The sequence below is a fragment of the Aplidium turbinatum genome, chromosome 13 (assembly GCF_918807975.1).
Source record: "Aplidium turbinatum chromosome 13, kaAplTurb1.1, whole genome shotgun sequence".
Taxonomy (NCBI): domain Eukaryota; kingdom Metazoa; phylum Chordata; class Ascidiacea; order Aplousobranchia; family Polyclinidae; genus Aplidium; species Aplidium turbinatum.
In genome coordinates, this window is record NC_137484.1 from 1,602,218 (window position 1) to 1,621,236 (window position 19,019).

The 19,019-nt window shown below is 39.7% G+C and overlaps 1 protein-coding gene across 1 annotated transcript in view; it reads left to right on the forward strand.

Moving 5' to 3' along the window:
- Positions 1 to 7,716, forward strand: part of LOC145782489 (small glutamine-rich tetratricopeptide repeat-containing protein beta-like) — a 32,604-nt gene extending 24,888 nt beyond the window's left edge. The window contains exons 5-7 of the mRNA XM_082594287.1: positions 918 to 1,010; positions 1,380 to 1,498; positions 7,284 to 7,716. Of these exons, the coding sequence (XP_082450413.1) occupies positions 918 to 1,010; positions 1,380 to 1,498; positions 7,284 to 7,398 (327 nt within the window). The 3' untranslated portion in view covers positions 7,399 to 7,716. The remainder of the gene's footprint in view (positions 1 to 917; positions 1,011 to 1,379; positions 1,499 to 7,283) is intronic.
- Positions 7,717 to 19,019: the final 11,303 nt, after the last annotated feature.

Genomic DNA, 19,019 nt, shown 5'->3' on the forward strand with positions numbered 1-19,019 from the left:
TTCCTGTCTTCCTGCTTATGCCAACTCAAAACCCCAAAATTTGGAGACGAGCCAAAGTAGTCGCGATACCTAAGCCTCATAAGTAGGGCGATTTTTTTGTAACCTTAAAAACTCAAAAAAGTGATTTTAATTTTGCGAAAAAGTAACCAAGAAGTAACTTTATTCAACGAAAACAAAAAAGCGAGAGAAATGGCAGCAATTCAACATAAAAAAGCATCTAAATTAGTTTCAATTTGTGATATTAGAATTACACAATGTAATGTTTTACGTTCTCTGGCAGGAAGTTTCTGTCAATCAAACACTTTAGCTGTTACAGGGAAAACAATTGGTTAAATACACTATCGTTAACTCAATCTGTTTCATCGAAAAAATTACTTAGAAACGCCTCTGAAAAGAGATAAACGAAGACCTCAAAAAGTAGTTGACGTCAGTTATGAACACTCCCTAACCGTTGTTGAAACTTGTCAGTCGCAATACCGATGCTGGTGGTGCATTCTGTTGAAACATTATTCGGTATAAGCGACAGGCAGCAGAATCATCCGGCAACCACTACGAAGTTCTGATTCCGTGTGACTTCAAGTCTTAAAATGTAATGACTGTCATTCACAATGTGTTCTGTAAACTGCTGATGCTGCTGCTGATAACTTCTAGATCAGTGGTTCTCAACTGGGGGTTGACGGACCCTGTAAGGCGCATCAGCAGTTTATAGAAAGCAGTTTATAGAAAGCAGTTTATCGACATTCGGAGAGGAAGGTTTTGTCAAACAGTTTTGAGCATGAAAGAAAGGTTGTATAAGCCTTATACAACCTTTCCTTTCCTTCATCTTATACTATAAGGGTCAATGGGCATACCTGTAGGTTGGTGCACGATAAGCTTCTAAAACGAGTTGGTGTTTTTTATTGACATTTTTCGTTTAGGCCCCATCTAGAGGTGCGATGCCAGGAATGGATGCTCTGGGTGGGATGGGGGGCTTCCTCAACAACCCAATGTTTATGAACATGGCAGAGCAGGTAAGCTTAAACTATTGACAATTTTTCTGGGGAAAGACCTCAATATTATTGTGATATTGTATTTTAACTGTACAAAGATTGGGAGCATTTTTGCCTATTTTATGTACAAAGTCATCCGCATACTTTATTTCCTTTTTCCCTTCACATCTTTTGCACTATCATCTCCAGCAATTCATCTTGTCCTCGCTTTCGCCAATTTTCTGTGATGACTGATGAGGTGTAACATTGGTATCATTAGGCCCTCAATCTGCAAAGATGGAATGATTCGAAACGTCAATTTTATCCAAATCATTTGGAGACACCAGTCGCTGCTTGTCATTTATTGACAATTGCCTCAACGGTTAACAACTCAACCTTGCTTGTCTTTAGATGGTGCAGAATCCTGCTATGCAAGAAATGGCCATGAAGATGATGAGTGGGATGATGGGTGGGAATGCGCAGGGCGGGTCTGCATCCCAGTCCCCAGACATGTCACAGATATTACAAATGTAAGCTTGTTTCCTGAATGTTGGTGGTGGAAAATTTAAACGATATAGAACTTTATACGAAGATGTGAGTCTATAATAATGACTGGAGGCTTGTAATTTCGATTACAAACTCTACGCTACGTATCTTTGGAATAAAACTGTAGTTTCGAGTTGTCTGAGTGTGATAAGTGATCACTAAATCTTTAAGAATTGCAATTCAAAACAAGAAGAAGCCTTAAAGTGTTGCCAGATCCTGGTCGGATTTCCAGCACAAATATTGAAATAGGCTATACTTTATTCAAAACTAAAAATATACACTAATAACACTAATAAACAAAATTTCAAAAACTATATAGGCTATGTACAATAACAAACGAATCATTTTCACAACTACAGTAGTAACCATACCACTGCATGCAGACCTATTGCAATTACAAGCATAAATCAGCTCCTTTAAAAGTTTGATGTTGTAAGAAAAGTTCACTCGCTGAAAATAGAAAGCAAAATCCACACTACATGCTGGGCAAAAATTGGCGTTTGAGGCTCTTGCGTTTGTAAGCTTTTTGGGGGCAGTCTCGTTTAATGCTCCAGCAGTAATCTGCCATCATGTGTCGATTCCATTGGCCTTGGTAACGTTCTTCTACTTTCATAAGATCCTGGTGGAACCGCTCTTCTTGTTCGTCACTGACAGCTCCAAGGTTTTCTGGAAATTTGTCCAGATGACTGAATAAGAAATGAACTTTAATGCTCATTCTGCATCCTAAGTCGCGGAAAGCAAAGAGCATTTTGCTCACAAGAACCTCGTAATTGTGAGCCTTTTTGTTTCCAAGAAAGTTTTTAGTGACATCCACAAAGGACAACCATGCTGCTCTCTCTGTGGTTTTCATCTTATCGGTGAACTGTTGGTCTCGCACAAGGCTTCGAATTTGTGGTCCATTGAAGACACCAGCTTTAATCTTTTCGTATGAAGTGGAGGGAAATGTGTGAACAATATATTGGAAGCAGTCGCTATCAGGGCTTAAAGCTTTCACAAACTGTTTCATCAACCCTAACTTGATGTGAAGAGGGGGAAAAACAATTTTGTATCTAGCCTACTTACAATCGGATCGTTTGACATGTTTGGCATGCCGGCTTCAAGTGTTTCACGTATGGGCCAATCTTTTTGGGTCCAATGCTTGTCATTAGCTCTGCTGTCCCACATGTAAAGATAACATGGAAACTTTGTGTATCCTTTTTGCTGACCAAGTAAGAAACCAACCATTTTCAGGTCAACACATAATATTATCCAATTGTACTGATTATATTTCAGCAAGTCAATGACTAGCTTAATATCATCATATGATTCTTATAAGACAGTTGAATGACCAACTGGAACTCCTCCATATGCATTACCATTGTGTAAAAGAACACACTTCAAAAGCTGTAACAGCTTCGCCTGGAACTGTCTATAAATAAGTGCCATTCACTTGAATCATATGAAGAAACTCCTAGTTGGACGATATGGCCTGGAATATCATTGCAGTAAATTAACTGCTTTTCCTCTGAAAAAAAAGACATAAACATTTCATCTCGTTTCCTGAAAAACGAAACCTTTGTGGAACGATCCAATACGTGTTTTTCACTAAGCCTTGATGCTAAAAGCTCAGCAGCTTGCTTGGATAAGTCCAAGTCTCGTACCAAGTCATTTAGTTCTGACTGGTTAAATTTCTGAATGGTTTCAGAATTAGAGCCCTCTGAGTCTGCATCTGCTTCCTTAGTATACCGTACTCGCATTCCATACTACCGTGGTAAATCTCAGAGTCTGTTTCTTCATCATCGGAGGATGCAAAAAAATTAAATACTGGAGGTGGAAATGTTTCAGAGTGAAGGATCGGTCGAATAGCGGAAGGAATATTTGGATAAGAGATATTTTGTCTGTTTTTCCTGCCAATGCCCTTGGTGTTAATCAAACAAAAGTAACAATCAGTGAAGTGGTCCTTCGGTTCACGCCGCACCATAGGAACACCAAAAGGAAGTCCGTTACGTTTTTTCTTTGTCCAGTCTCTAAGCATTTCTTCGCAGTTATGGCAGACAATATGTGGAGCCCATTTCTTATGTTGATCTCTCAGAGGAACTTGAAAATAAGCTTTGTAGGCCCGCTTCACGAATGGCGTTATATTTCGTCTCTGACGAGGGAATGAGTAGGCCTATATGCCACTAATATAACAAAAAGAATCAACTTTTTTTTGGCATTTGTAAAACCAATCATCGTATCGCTGTAAATCGAGGTTAACTGCCGTGGTAACTAGAACTAAATAGTTGGAATTTTGTTTTAAATTTCAGACCAAATGCTGCAAGCCTCAAAATATCCACTGGTGCATTGCATAAAAACTAGAGATTGCAGAAAAAATCTGATTGCAGATTTGGAATCAGTGGCTAAAACTCATTCAGAATCGATCAAAAAATCTCTTGCAACAAGAAATTTTTTTTTTGTTGACCAGTGTTATTAAACATAAACATACCTTCAGTGGCCAGATTTAACAATTTTACAAAATTCTTTTTCTCAATGAGTTGTCGATGCGGTTGGTTGTCATTAAAAATGTGATCAGAAATAATATTGATGGTTTCTCGAAGCGGCACGTTAGTAAATAGCGATGTCACATCGAAACTCACCATAACACTATTCGGACATTTAAATTCCTTCAGCTTTTCCATGAATTGTTTAGTCGAATTTAGCATGTAAGTGTTGGGAATATACGGCTTTATGATAATGTCCAGAAATTTTGCCTCCGGAATATCAACTGGCAAAATTTCTGGACAATATTTAACACCAATGTTTAACACCTTTTGATGCAGTTACCTTTGATTCTCGTGGAGCCTATCGTTGAGTTTGAGCTAGTCAGAAGTACTGTGCAGTTTTTGTCTTTTCCTGTTTATAGTTATAATAACCGTTGTATTTTATTCCGATGTAGTTAAGTTGTATGTATAGTATTATTCCTGAAGAGGACATCTTGTGATGTCGAAAACGTTTGATACTTAATTTGTTGCGTAGTTTTGTGTTTCTATATGTAATAAACTTGAAGATGTTAAACTTGATCACGTTACTCGGCTTCGTATGCCTATGGTTCAACAAGATTGAAACATGCTCTTTCAGATAAAGTGCAGTCAAAGTCATCGTGCGGTTGCACTTTAATATAAGATAAATTTCACTATAAAATTTCTCAAAAATCTGAAAATGCCCATCAAACTTCACACGACATCTAAATCTAAACGCTAGTCTGTTGTCGCATCATTTTATTGCGTACGAGAAACCCGTATTGTTGCATCACATTCACATTGTGACATTGCCTATGCACTTTTTGTGCCGTTATCGCAATAGCAACCTTGGTAGCCTGTTTGCGGCCGTTAGTTCTTTAAGAATTTCGTTTGTTTTTGCGCTTTTTTGAGAGTCGATTGCAAAATTTTTGTTCTCCAGGTCCAAGTCGTTCTGTTTGATTTTTTTACAGTGTTGTTTCTATTCTTACTACTATTTCTTTTTTTTGTTGCGATCTTACGTTCTTGATGCGTTATTAGTATCTCTTCTATTGCCTCCTTACTGTGTTATTTTGTTTATCAAACGGCGGTGAACTGTTTTATCAACATCCACAACGTACGGGTACAAAAGAATGGACACTGCAAGAAGAGCACAATAAACATAACAAGGTTAGAGGCTTCAAAGAACTGGCCTGCTACACCTGTGGCGGCAGGAAGCCTCTGATCTCGATTGGGGTGGTGATCAGTGTTCCCTTTAAGAAAATTTTACGCTGAGCAAATATTTGATTTAGTGAGCATGAGCATTTTAATGCTGAGTTAAAATGTAATTACTGTAAATAGTAAAACCAGTCTTCAGAGTCGCAACTGAAAAATAGGCTATCTTTTGCAAGCTAAGTAATAAAGTTAGTTGCATCCACGAGTGTGGAGTGTTTGTGAAGCAAAGACAAAGGATTGTGATGTAACAAAAGGGTACTGCACGGCCTACTAGAACACGGCCAAATATGTTGCTATTTGAGGAAATTTCTAAGAGTCTGAATTGTTACAATTATAGCTATGACAAACCTGTCATCTTCCCATTTCCAGAAGTAAGTGAAATAAGCAATATTTGTACCTGGGCTGGACATATGGTTGGCTTGTTTAACCGAAGATTAGGTATGTATGTTAAGCACAACTTATGCAATAACAATGTAAAATATGTAAGATTTTCCAACTGCAACCTGGAGGTAGTATCGTTTGGTGTGTCGCTTTTGGTGAAATTGCATGTTCCATTTAAAATATCAAGGATTTTTTGTGAATTCTATGTTGTAAGCGGTTCATTTGATGTGCTAATTTAAATTTTAGTTCGTTTTGTTTTCCACCAAGTTTAATTTTGCAAGTAAAATGTGGCTATTGGCAAAAAATCCTGATATACAAAAAATCTAACGACTGTATGATGAGACTACCTCCAGGATGTAGTTGGAAAATTTACATATTTTACATTATTATTGCATAAGTTGTGCTTAACATACATATCTAATCTCTGGAAAAAACAAGCCAAAAATATGTCTAGATGCAAATATTGTTCAGTTTACTTACTTTTGGAAATGGGAAGATGATAGGTTTGTCATAGCTATGATTGTAACAATTCAGACTCTTAGAAATTTCCTCAAATAGCAACATATTTGGCCGTGTTCTAGTAGGCTGTGGGTACTGTATGCTCATGTGCATCAGCACACGGTATAAATGCGATAAGCGCAGAAGCGTTCTGTCCAAAAATAATGTTGAAGATCATTTTACTTTTAAATTTGGAAATTGCAAGTGCGCAACAATAAGATTTTACTGCGCAAATAGTCTGGTGGTAGGCCTACTGCGCATTTGCTCAGTTGCGCACCTTAGAGGGAACACTGGTGGTGATGCATCCAGGGAAAGGTTCGCCAGCTTAGGTCGCGGGGGCCGGACTGTACAGTCGAGATGCCAGTGGAAGGAGAGTGTAGATTGAAAATTCGTGGACTGTAGGACCCATCCGCAAAATTTAGAATAGTGGAACGGGCCAAGAAGACAGGATTAACTTTCCGTAATGCAAAAGGATATTGCGGCGCTCGGGTAAATTCACAAATCTTCATTTGGCCCTCAAGAGCAATTTGAGTTTAATTTGACCCTTGGTTTAAAACAGTGGTTTCAACCTTTTTCAGCATGAGGACCAGATTCCAAACCTAAATTTTATAAAGGGCCGCAGCAAAAGAAAAGTCATTTAATGTGAACCTTGATGTTGGCTTTGACTTTTCATAAGTTTCCCAAAAGGAGGAGTAATATTAAAATATTTTACTTGGTTTGCAATATAGTTGAAGCAATGAAAGAATAAGACGATTGATTGATTGATTGAATTTTTTATCCTCGGACTGGAAAAGCTTCTTGCAGAGCTTAATCCTGGCAGTTTCGCATACTTGTAGAGGCTTTGAATCACTGACGCAGGCCCGGTCACCGAGATTGACAGAGTGAAGTTTCCGATTGTTGAAGTCTTGTTGCCGGGGAACTATTCCATCCATTAGATGCCGCTGAATAGAGAGCAGTCCTTAACGTGCGTTGCTCAAGCGCACACCCCGAGAGTCGAACCAGCGCCGCTTGATCTTGAAGGCAGCATCAGTGGATAAGGCGCACTGTTGGAGATCATAGCTTACTGAGACACAATCGAATGTTTTATGGAAGTTAGAAAAGAGGGAAGAGTACCAGACCTGCTCAGTAACAGCGGGCTAACGAAAGATTTGCTTAATAATTGTCACCGACAGTGAATTGCAAAAGTATGTTATTGTTTCAGGGGCCAGCAATTCGCTCAGCAATTATCGAGCAGTAACCCGGATCTTGTGGAACAGCTACGTGGACAGATGCCGCAGGAAGATGGCGATAAGCAAGATGAGAACGACGCTTCGTGATATTGCTTCCCAAGATGAAGTGGAAATTGATTATTGAGAAACGTTAAATGGCATCAACTATTCGCATTTCAGTGAAAACCACAAAATATTACCGTCTGGACCCAAATTCCAGCGGTTAACTTTTGTTCTTAGGCAAATTTCTGTAACATCTGTTTCTGCCTGGACGTGAGTCGCTCATTCATGCTGGAGTCGTCACAATCAGCGTGGCACTTCCATGGAGTATTTCGGCTTCCCGGTAGCATGCCTGCTTGTAAAGTTAAGAGTTTAATTTTGAAATGTTGGTTCTCAATAAATTGCCAAAGTGCATTCGTCACCGTTTATGTTGTTGTGCTCGAAAAGTCGCCGATGTCATAATCAGCACTTCGTTTGGCCTCGCTTTCAGAGGTCCCACCTGGCGTCCATAGTGCTGAGCAATGGCCAACCGCCTGGGGACGCTATATATTCTGAAACACGGTAGTCACTTTCACATGTTAATTCTGCCAGCTCGGCGGCCGAGTGGTTTAGGGTCTGGTGTTGGTAGATCTGAGATCGATTCCAGGTCGGTTCAAACCGAAGACTTTAACAACGGTACCGATTGTATTCTTGCTTGCATAACGCAGTGAGAATAATTCTGGTAATAATGTGATGACATAGTAAACTTGATATAAAATTTTAAAAAACATTAACTCTTAGTAAGACCCAATGACACCGTCAACCATTCAGATGTTTAAGTGGCTACCATCCAATTGTGGCCCTTCTAGCACTCAGCCAGAGTGTTGATCCGTGCTTTGAACTTTGATTGGTAATTACAGAAAAAAGAGGTATGACAGGGGTAGGAATCGAACCCACGTCATCGAAATGTAGGCTGTTCCTAAGGCAACGTAGGCAACCTAAGGCAAAAAAAAAAAAAAAAAAAAACGTTGGCTACGTCGGAACGTTCGCTAAGTTTACTTTCTATCAGAACTGTTTGCATTTCTCTCTGTTCTACCGCTAACTTAACGCTATTCTACTTAAACTTCTGATTGGTTGATTGCTTTCAAGCTTCACTGGCTCTTACGAAAGTAGTTTTTGTGCGGCGCTGTATCTACCTTTTATTGTTTGAGCCGTAGCCCGGCAATCTTGTTTCAATAACCCATCATTCGGGACCTGTAAATTCCTTTATTTTTTCTGGCGATCAAGCATATAATCTTCCAGAGCTTCTCAAGTTATCTAACTCAGTCCAAAACTCTGAAGAATCGTCAGCTGGCGTACGCTCTTTCGACGAATCTCGTGGATCCCGTCTTCCCACCGATCGCATGCCTGCATCACACCGAGCTTCTCTGCTGCATAAACTTCCGGACTGTGCTCCATGCCCGCCGGGCTTCCTCTAACGAAACTGTTTCTTCCTCAATAGTCACTTTAAGCCTGGAAAAATCTGCTCATACGCCGATGACCTCCTCATCATCTTAGCTTTCCACCAGCTCCTCGCTGCAACATTGTCACGTAACAAGGCTGTTTTTATCTACGTTTTTGTCTTTTATAAACCCTCTTACAATGCCACTCTTGTTACCATGCCACTTCCTCTCGGTCCTGACAGGTGTAAACATAAAGTGAATCTTTCGCTGTCGGCATGTTGGCCTAGCAGTTTGAGGGTTAGGAAAGTAATCATTTAGATTCCAACCCCTGCCATTACTCTTTTTTCTTATAAAAGTATTTATTATTAAAAATGCATAAAAACTCAATGGCGAGAGTCAACTGTCTGACTGAGGGAGTAAGCTTCACAATGAATGCAGTCAGCTGGTTCATAAGGAACGTTGTCGTATGTTAACCCTTACTGGAAGCCTACTGAAATTACTTTATGTAGGCTAGTCTTTCTGTTTATATTTAGTAAATCTCGTAAAAAGAAGTTTGTATTTGATGCAACTGTAGAAGTTATGGGTTCACAAACGAAATGGTGTTTCCTAAGTATAGCAGGGTAATATGGGCCAGTTGGTGGCCTAATGTGGTCCATCCTTTGTGTCTCGGCAGTCGAGTGTAGCAAGAATAATTGACAGCGATAGACACGTGTTTCGCCCATGAGACTGGGCTCATCAGTATCGCACCACTCGTATTTGCATCAGTAGCGATAAAACGTGAGTAACTACCGACGCAAAATAAAATGAGCCCGAACGTGAAGACCTTGAATAACCGGCCTACCGCGAGTTTTGCGCCCGGAAATGTAATTGGTCCACCAGCTAAGGACGCAGAGCTGGGTAGCCGAAACTCCGATCGATGAGGCCGAGTCCCAAAATTTTACATAGACGGGACGGGTACGAACGGCCCTTTTGCAATGGGGGTTCAAATGGGAAAACGGCTTACACCCGCGGGGAAGATAGCTCACGGAGAGCGTTCTCCCGCGTCTCTTTTTCGCTGTCATCCTACAGACACTCACCTGAGTTTTAATTCTTGGGAACTCTCGGCCGGCTGCTTTTGTGAGCGGTCTGGAGCTAAAAGCTGTGGTCTCCTGCAAAACGGAAGATTGATTTGATTGAAAATGTGGGGCGTTCTGCAGGGGCTAATAAACCGTTTGAATAAATTGCCTCAAAATTACTGGGTGAGTTTGTTTCGGAGGATCGTAATTAGATTGAGCGAATTTTACCCACGGATCACAGAGAGTTGAGCGAAAAGCATTCTCGCCCAACTGGGTCGTGAGAGCTAGCGGACAGAATCGAAAACACACACAAAAAGGAGTTTACAGGAAGGAAAATCAGGAGACAAATTTTGGGGAAAGAGGCCGGTCAGATCAAACGGATCTCTTGAGACCAGTAGTGCTGAGGCGAGGTTTGTGAGAACCCAACACGTGAGGCAGCTGGCGAATACAATACACTGGGACACGAGTATCCTGCAATAGCCTAATAAAAGAGAACAATAATATTGGGGCACATGTGGCATTGTGGCTACTGGCTAGAGATTGGCCGGAGCTTGTTCCATTACTAGGCCTACAGACTGTTGCCGGAGTAACTACAGCGCTGGATAAAGAAAATCATGTTCTTTCTGAATAACGCGTCAAAAGTAACAATACTAACATTAATTTGATGTTCACGTGCGCTCACATAACGTGGAAGATTATGTAGCATTCTAAAGTAGTCATTGTAAGCCACTCGTAAACGAGTAAAACAAGAAAGACGATGTTTATGCGCTAGGGAGGGCCGTAGAGAACAAATCGCTTAGCAACACGAGTTTCTTAGAATTGATTGGTTTATTTTGTTGTGCAATATCAAAACAGCAAAATCATTAAATGATGCAGCACTAGGGTGGGCCAAAAAAAAACTCCCTCCTCCAAAACACGGCGGTAACCCCCTCAGACCATGAGGCCAGTCCAAGAACCTCCCCAAAAAAATCGTCGAGGTTAGTCGAGTAGGCTAAATGGCGAAATCGAAAACCGTTTTCAAATTAAACGCCAGGAAGACGGCGCACAACAGGGTCCAACCAGGCTAATCAGTAAATCACCCCATTCTAGGGATATTGCAGTGGCGTATATTCAAGGTGTGTGCGTCGCACACCTATCAAACATGGTTGATTCATCAATCATCATATAGTTAAACTCAGTCAGTAATAAAGCTTGGAATGCATGAGAGTTCAGTTTTTCACTGTTCCTTGTTATAAAACAGGGGTCGGCAAACTTTCTGTACTACTGGGCCAAATCTACAAACTTCCGGTAACGTGCGGGCCGCATAAATTTCAAACTATAAACAATCGCCACATTATCCTTAAAATCATGGCGCACCTGCAACTCCTATTTCTGTGTCTAATTGCACAATGAGACGTGTTTGTTGCCGTTTCATATTTAGTATCAAACACGTATTAAAACGCAATGCATTGTTTTTATTTACTTATCATTTATCAATGTGAAGGATGATGTTGTTTCTGTGTCATGGCCAAGGTGTTTAAATCAACTGGCAACTTTGTTGATGATATTTGCAATACGTCATTCAAATGACGATCTGACAGGCGAGTGCGAAGTTTATTCTTTGCGTAATTCATTTTTGAAAAAAGCTGCTCACAACAATATGAACTTTCAAACATGCACATTACACGTTTTGCATTGTCATACAGGTGAGGATAGGTGGATTTCTGGACATATTCTTTATAAAAGTTGGCAATTGGAACTGAATCGTATTTGGCCTTCAATATGTTGGATGATTGAAGTTCAATTATTTCCATTTGCATCTCATGTGGCACAGTATTGACATCGATTGAAAATGGAATGGCAAATAAATCGAATCTGTTTAGCCCATTTGATTGTGAAATCGCAAAAACGAGATTCAAAGTTAGTTTTAGTGGAAACGATAAGTGAATAGTGATATGTACTTATCAGGGTTGGAAGGTTCAAAAAGGCCCTAATTGTGATAATGAGCAAAGTTGGAATTGATTAGTTGAGTTTCCCAAAGACGTAGCTTGTTTACGAAAGTAGTAATATGATCATACATCTGATTAATAAATTGCTCTTATCCTTGTAGTTGTAAGTTTAGCTTGTTCATATGAGAAGTGAGAAAGGCTAAATCTGTTAACCCATCAGGATCACTAAGTTCATCAATGCCGAAACCTGCATTCTTTTGTTTCAAGAAACTCAGTATTTCGTTTCGCAAATCATAAAACCGTTGTAACATAGCACTGCCACTTAGCCATCTAACTTTGCAAAAGATTTTGTAGCGTAGGCTACATGGGAGTTACCGAGTAATGTCGGGACACATGTTAAAGGGCTTTTTGTTATGATATAAAATAAATTCATGCGTAGATAAAGATGAAACTTTAGTTTATGCACTAAAAGTAAGATCGTTCGAGGGCCGCAAAAAGTTTGTCCGCGGGCCGCAGTTTGCCGACCCCTGTTATAAAACATAAAAATATATTGCGAAATTGTGAAAAAATGTATTGCAAACATGTGTGCAGTTTACCAATAATTAATTGCAGTTAATTGGTCTGTAATAGTTATAATATGGCCGCATATACTCGATTTGCTGATCCGTTGTTCGGCTTTGCCAAAGAAATGAATGTCCTCGACGGGTAGCCGCCGGGACTCGGGTTTGAACGGACACCGTCTGGGGCTTTCTCTTCGTTCAGAAAGCTGAAGTGGTCGTAGCCGGTTCTTTGGTGCTGAACTTCGCACAGGCGTGACGTCGCAGTTGACCTCGCGCGATGGAAGACACGACGCCGTCGGGTGACGAAAGCATCTTGAAGGTCTGGGTGATTGTCAGTAGCCTATGTTGTCTTGGCGACACACGTTCATCACGCTGAAGTCACCCGAGACCGGTTTGTGTGGACGAACGCCTCACAAGTTTGGACCGGTACACGCCAGGCCACCTTCAGATATCGGGACACCAGGCGGCCAATCGTCTGCAACTTGGCCTACTTGAAGCGTCGCACTCGAAGATGGTAGGCCTACGACACGGACGAAGTGCCATGAATTGGCTGCGTGTCAAGAAAGAATGGAAGAGAGCGGCACGGGCCATACCAAAACGTATCTCAGACCGGACCTGGCCCGCGAGCTAGACTTTGGATACATAGGCGTACCCAGGGGGCGAAAGGGGCCATGCTCTCCCCAAAATTTTTAAAGTTTGGATTCCGAAGTTGAGCCTTTTGCTGAAAATGTAATAAAATTTGTAGAAAATTATATCGTTTTCCAAGACATCTGGCTATTAACACCCCCGAGAACTTGTTTTAGACACACAGAGGGACACACAGAGGGACACCAATAAATTTTGTAAAAACAAATGAATGTACAGTATTTTTAAGTTATTTTTAAGTCACATTCCTGCTTTGCGTGAAGAGCCTGATTACTTCTTTACAGAGCGTTCTCGATCATGACCGCAACGACGTAAACGTTTTGCTGAGCATATACAAAAAAGCATGTGAAGTAGCCTACTCGGAGTACAAGAGCTGACAATGCCCAGAATAAGTTAGTGGAGGCAGGGCCTCCAAGAGCCTTGCCGGGCTCCAGTGCAGATGTTGCTGCCGGGCCCCCCAGCGCGACATGTCGCGTAATATCTTACAAATCACAAGCAAAATTTGCGGTATGCGTTAATCCACTAGACCATTGCATACATGGTGTTGCGGACAGTGTTTTTATATCAAAACCAGATCTGTTTAAAAAATAATACAGAGAATATCATACATTAGGTTAAAGTATTAACACTCCATTATTTCACAAAGAATGCAGTATTGTGGTGGTGTAAATATAACTTTAAATTCACAGATACACACTAGTTATGCACAAAGATAAAATGCTGTGGCTATATTTACACTATGTAGTGTAAATATAGCCTCAATAGCGTTGCCAGATAAGGAATTCTGCCCAAATTAGAGGAAACGTTTATAGCTGTTGAAAACAAAAACTTGTATTTTGGAAAAAACTTTCAGTCCTGGGCAAAAATCAAAGCCTTAACCTTATTCCTAACTCTAACCCTTCCTAACTCTGGCAACACCTGATTGTAACCATGGCAACAAGTGAGTAAAAACAGCCAATTTGAAGATAATAGTGGCAATACTATCCGGCATGGCTGACATAGCATTGCATATGTGTGCATTGCACGCCAGTGACGATCGGTGAGGGAAAGCAAGGAAAGCAGTGCTTACCTGAGCGAAAACTATGCAAAATATAATGACTGAATTCTAGGTTTAACTTCTTATTATTTTTATCAAGTCTATTTTAACTTGAAAATTACTGTGTTCGTGACTAGAATTACTCGTAACGCTTGTGAGTAGTCTAAGTCCTCACCAAACCGCATTTCTTGCCTATAAATCAGTGGCGTATCCTGGTTGGTTGAGCAAGGGAAGCAATAAAACTCGTGGGGGAATAGAGCGTGCCGAAGGCACGTGTTTTCTAGGGGGGTCCGGGGGCATGCTCCCCCGGAAAATTTTTGCAAAATTACACTCAAATAATGAATTATACTGCTTTCTGGAAACACTTTTAGGGTAATTTTTGTATGAAATTTATTAGCAGATAAACAGCTATTAACTTATTAAAGGTAGCTCTTACACACGAACGAACAAAGGGCAAAAATGCGACTATAATTAGAGAACACCAAAAACTCAGCTACAAAGTCAAGTCTAGCTTAGACCTCACATATCCTGTCTTATTCCAAAGTCTATCCAGCCAGGATAACAGTGTAAAGCCAACATTTGGCTCAAACTTTTGCTTACAAGGCCGACATTATAACCATGACAGTGCCCAGGGATGGGAGTCGATAGTGAAAAAGTAAAGAATATTCCGATATTCGATAGTGCCAAAAAAAGTAAAGAATTAACCGATTTCGATACTAGAAAATAAAGTAAAGAATAAAGAATGTAGCTTAGTAATCGATATTGTGTGAAAAAAAAAACAATTATTCCACCATTTTTTCTGAATGCTCAAGGCAGTAACAAATTGAAAAAATTCAAAGAAGTAAATAATACTTCCCACTCAAAGGACTAGGAGTAACAAAACATAATTTTAGATGCAGTCATGCAATAATAATCTTTCTAAGAGTCACAAACACAGTTTAAATCGACCAACCAGCGATCAACCAGGGTTTCCCCGCAAAAAAAAATTTGCTTCTCCTTTCAATAGAATTTCAAACTCTGCCTTAATAAAATTGTGGAATTCGGTTAATATTTTACGTTGTTTATTTGTAAACTTTACAGAAAACTACCGAATATCGAATATCGGATTCAACACACAAAAAAGTAAAGAATAGCAGCTAATCCATACTTATTTGAAAAAGAAAAGAAAACACGGATTCGATAGTGACAAAGTAAAGAATAACGCTATCGAATATCGATTCGTAATCGATAGTCCCAACCCTGACAGTGCCCTAGATTTTCTCATTACATAGCTCACTGGCACAACATCCAACAGAGCAAAGTTGCCAGACTATGAAAAAGTCTTAAAGCCAAAATAATACAAAGAAAAGACCAAAACAAAGAAAATATTAGACAAAAAAGGCCAAATGGATATATTTACCTGTTTCTATCAAAAATAATAAAATTTACATATATATTTTATAACTTGTAGTGGATTTTAATAAATTGTAGCAAAAATAATTCTGAAAGTAGTCCAAAAAATAGCAAGTTAGCCTATAAAAGTAGCGGATGAGTTTTGATCCGCCACATTACGAGTATTAAACAAGTATAGAACATGTATTGAACAATGCTGAATATGGTTTTATCTGGTAAGGTTACAATATTAGAGAAATATTGATTATTGTGCATTTTGAAAAGTTATTTAAAAAAAAAATAATTCGCGGAATTTGGCTAATCTGGCAACTCCGCGACTGGAAGCAATTTTCAAATCGCTTCCAGCGATTAGTTAAAAGAAACGTAAATTGCGAAAACTTTGCGCTGCTTTTTTCCTTTCTTTCAAACTTGTTTCTTCTTATTGCAAAAACGAGAGCAACGGATGCAATACGAATCTTCGCTTCCGTTGGCTTCCAACTTTTTTAAAATTAAAACCGAGTTCAAAATCATACGGGGGACATGAGTTAAAAACCGTTCTAAATCGCATTTAGGTAAAGAAATTACGAAATCGTTTTACTGAAAAATATCAGCTTCTCTTTTTCAATTTTGACAGGGGAAGCAATGCTTCCCTTGCTTCCATTGAGGATACGCCCCTGCTATAAATGCCAATTAACGCAAACGCTTTTGTCAGAAACCATCACCGAAGCTCCAGGGAAATCAACTTTCAAAGTTGCTTACCCTACATTGAAAAACGCCTTCGTTTTATCCAATCCTCAATCGTTTTGCAAAACGACACCAGCCGCTTAGCCAATCAGATGTGTTATCTGGTGTTATGGTTAAAGTTGCTTTCCCAGTGACGTCAATGCGTATCTCATAGCGGCTGCTTTTGATTTCAGGCGAAAGGAATACAGCCTCTACGCATGAGTGATTTTCGGGCTTGTAACTATAGGCTACTGAGTACGCTGAAAATAAAGCCGGTTCTCTTACCAAAAAAAACATAGATTCTACAATAAGACATGCAATTCCAAAGGGTACATTAACCAACCAGTACTGAAACAGCACAAGTGTTTTTTAAATTCTTTGGGTCAATAGACTGACATCACAAGTTCAGAGCAAACATACTTGTGTTCTTCAAGAATGGACTAGCTTAATTTATAGGCTAATTATTTGCTCTTTACTAGTGCACCAGTCCAATGCATGTCGTAAATGCTTACAGATGACATTGACAAAAAGTTTTTGTGCTCAGTCTAAAAAAGCAGCCAACATTCTAGACTAGTCCCAGTTTGATTGATTGATTGAATCTTTATCCTCGGACTGGGAAAGTCCGAAGATTTTGTTTTGGAAATGCTCTCAGAGCGCACCAAATTGGAAGTGTTTTTCAAAATTTTCTGGGGGAGGCCCCCCAGACCCCCCGCTGGAAGTGTTGCCTTCGGCAACACGCCTTCGGGCTTCGCCCGACGGTGAGGCCCCTCGTGCCTACTACCTTGCTGCAACATATTTCCAAGTTGCTTTCCCAATGGTTTAAGCCACCGAACGTCACTGTTGCACGCATATGCAATTCTATTTCAGCCATGCCTGATAGTTGTGCATACAGCTTTACATTAACATATAATGCCATTTCTGACCTTGAAATCTGCAGAGACTACGGAGCAAACTTACGATGAATGCATTGCTATTGTTCATGATTTTAAGAAATACCAACTTTATTTCAGGATCAATAGGCTGCTTCTTATTTTCACTCCTTTCGTTTTCTTTGCCTGTTTGAGTGAAACTGCATTCAAGAGCATGATTGAGGGTCACTTTCTCTTCATTTCCCAGCAAGTGGTCAACTCAGTAGAAAACAAAGTTGAATATCTTTCTATTTTCAAGTGCTATCAATGTAAATGTACTTACATCTGTCACTATACCATGTATCGAGACCTTTACAAACACCATGCATAACTACAGAATGCAAAACTAAAAAATACAAAATCGTTGAAATCAATCTTTTTAACGCGTGAATTTAGACATTTTGTCGGGCCCCTTTGAACTCACCGGGCCCCGGTGCAATGCACCGGTTGTCCCCCCCTTTTGTGGGCCCTGAGTGGAGGTACAAGTTTACCGTGCTAATGTCTGTGCTGAATCGGTTTCCCAGTATTTCCAACGTTCGGTATATGTCCCACTCCCATAGCCTACATCGACGGATTGAATAACTCTCTTCGGGAACGATTCAGTGAAAACCCTTCATTTTTTGCGTTGCTATCCATCCTTCCACCATAGATATCTTACATATAGATATGCAACTCAGTGGTGCGTTACGATGTTTGAAGGCTAACAGCGTAGCTATGGCTGTATGCATTGACTTCAAACTTGGCACAGCAAAACAACTTTATTTTTAATATATTTTTTTGGTTTTTGTTTAAATAAAACTTTCTTCGTTTTCAAGTTGACGTATGGATTGCTTGTGATGACGTCACATTCTCGTTCCGCATGGACTGCTTTATGGAGATTCTGGCGATTGAAAACAAATCAAAGTCACAGAGGGTACCTCTAAATACCCATTGTCAGGCATTGTCGGGAATTGTCAGGCATTGTCGGCTTTTTGGGGGGTTGTGGAGCATTTTCAGGGGTTGTCGAACATTTTCAGGGGTCTCAGGTATTGTAGAGTAGCAGGGTTGAGAAAAACCTGGGTTTTTTTAAAAAAGCCCAACCCGCCCGGGTTTTTTTTAAAAAACCCGGGTTTTTTTGGGTTTTATTGGTTTTTTTTTAAAAAGATGCAAAAAAAGTAGATTCATGCTTATTTCACCTCAAAACTACTTTTTACGAGTGAAGTGCCTTTCACTCACAGTAGGCTACATGCTTGCATAACTCAATAAAATAATGCACTAGGGCTGTTGTTGCTTGAATGTTGCATCATCCATTAGTTTCAAGATCAAGTTGGATGTTGCATCATCCACTGATTTCTATACCAAGTTGATGCTACCGTGGTAGAAATCACATTATTGCATCATTTGTTTAGATTTGAAGGCAAGGAGCATTTATGCCATCATGTTTAAATATTTTTTATCATTTATATACTGATCACATCACAAATGCAGAAGTTTTGAACCAAGTACATCAAGATAAGGAACTATTGAACAACATAACTCAAAGGCAACTCAAATTTCTCGGTCACATTATCAGAAAGGAAGATTTCGAAAATCTCTGTCTAAGCGGCCGCCTTCTCGGGAAACGTGCTCGTGGCAGACAAAGAACAACATTTATATCCAATTTCAATACATCAATCAGCCAACCAAGAACACTTTGGGACACTGCGCGACAAAGGGAACACTGGAAAAATTTACGAACTGAGCATCTAGTTCATCAAAGGCCGCATCGGCTATGATACTGTTTATGATCATTTATATATATATTATATATAGTAATGGATGAGCAATTGAGCGATTGCGTGGCCAATTAGGCAAATGCTCTGAAACAGCCATGCGTTAGAATCCAGAATCTGTAATTGGTAAATAGCCTCCTAAATTGCATTTCACATCATATATACAGACTACAGTAGAGTAGTACTTTCACCAATTTAACTATAAGGCCTTCTTGCATAAATGAGTTTTAGTGTAGTATACACAAAGTGACATTACTTGATTTTTGTGTACTGTGCAATATCCACTACGTTTTCAGTTTATTCTTGGAAATTACTTCACAATCACATCCTT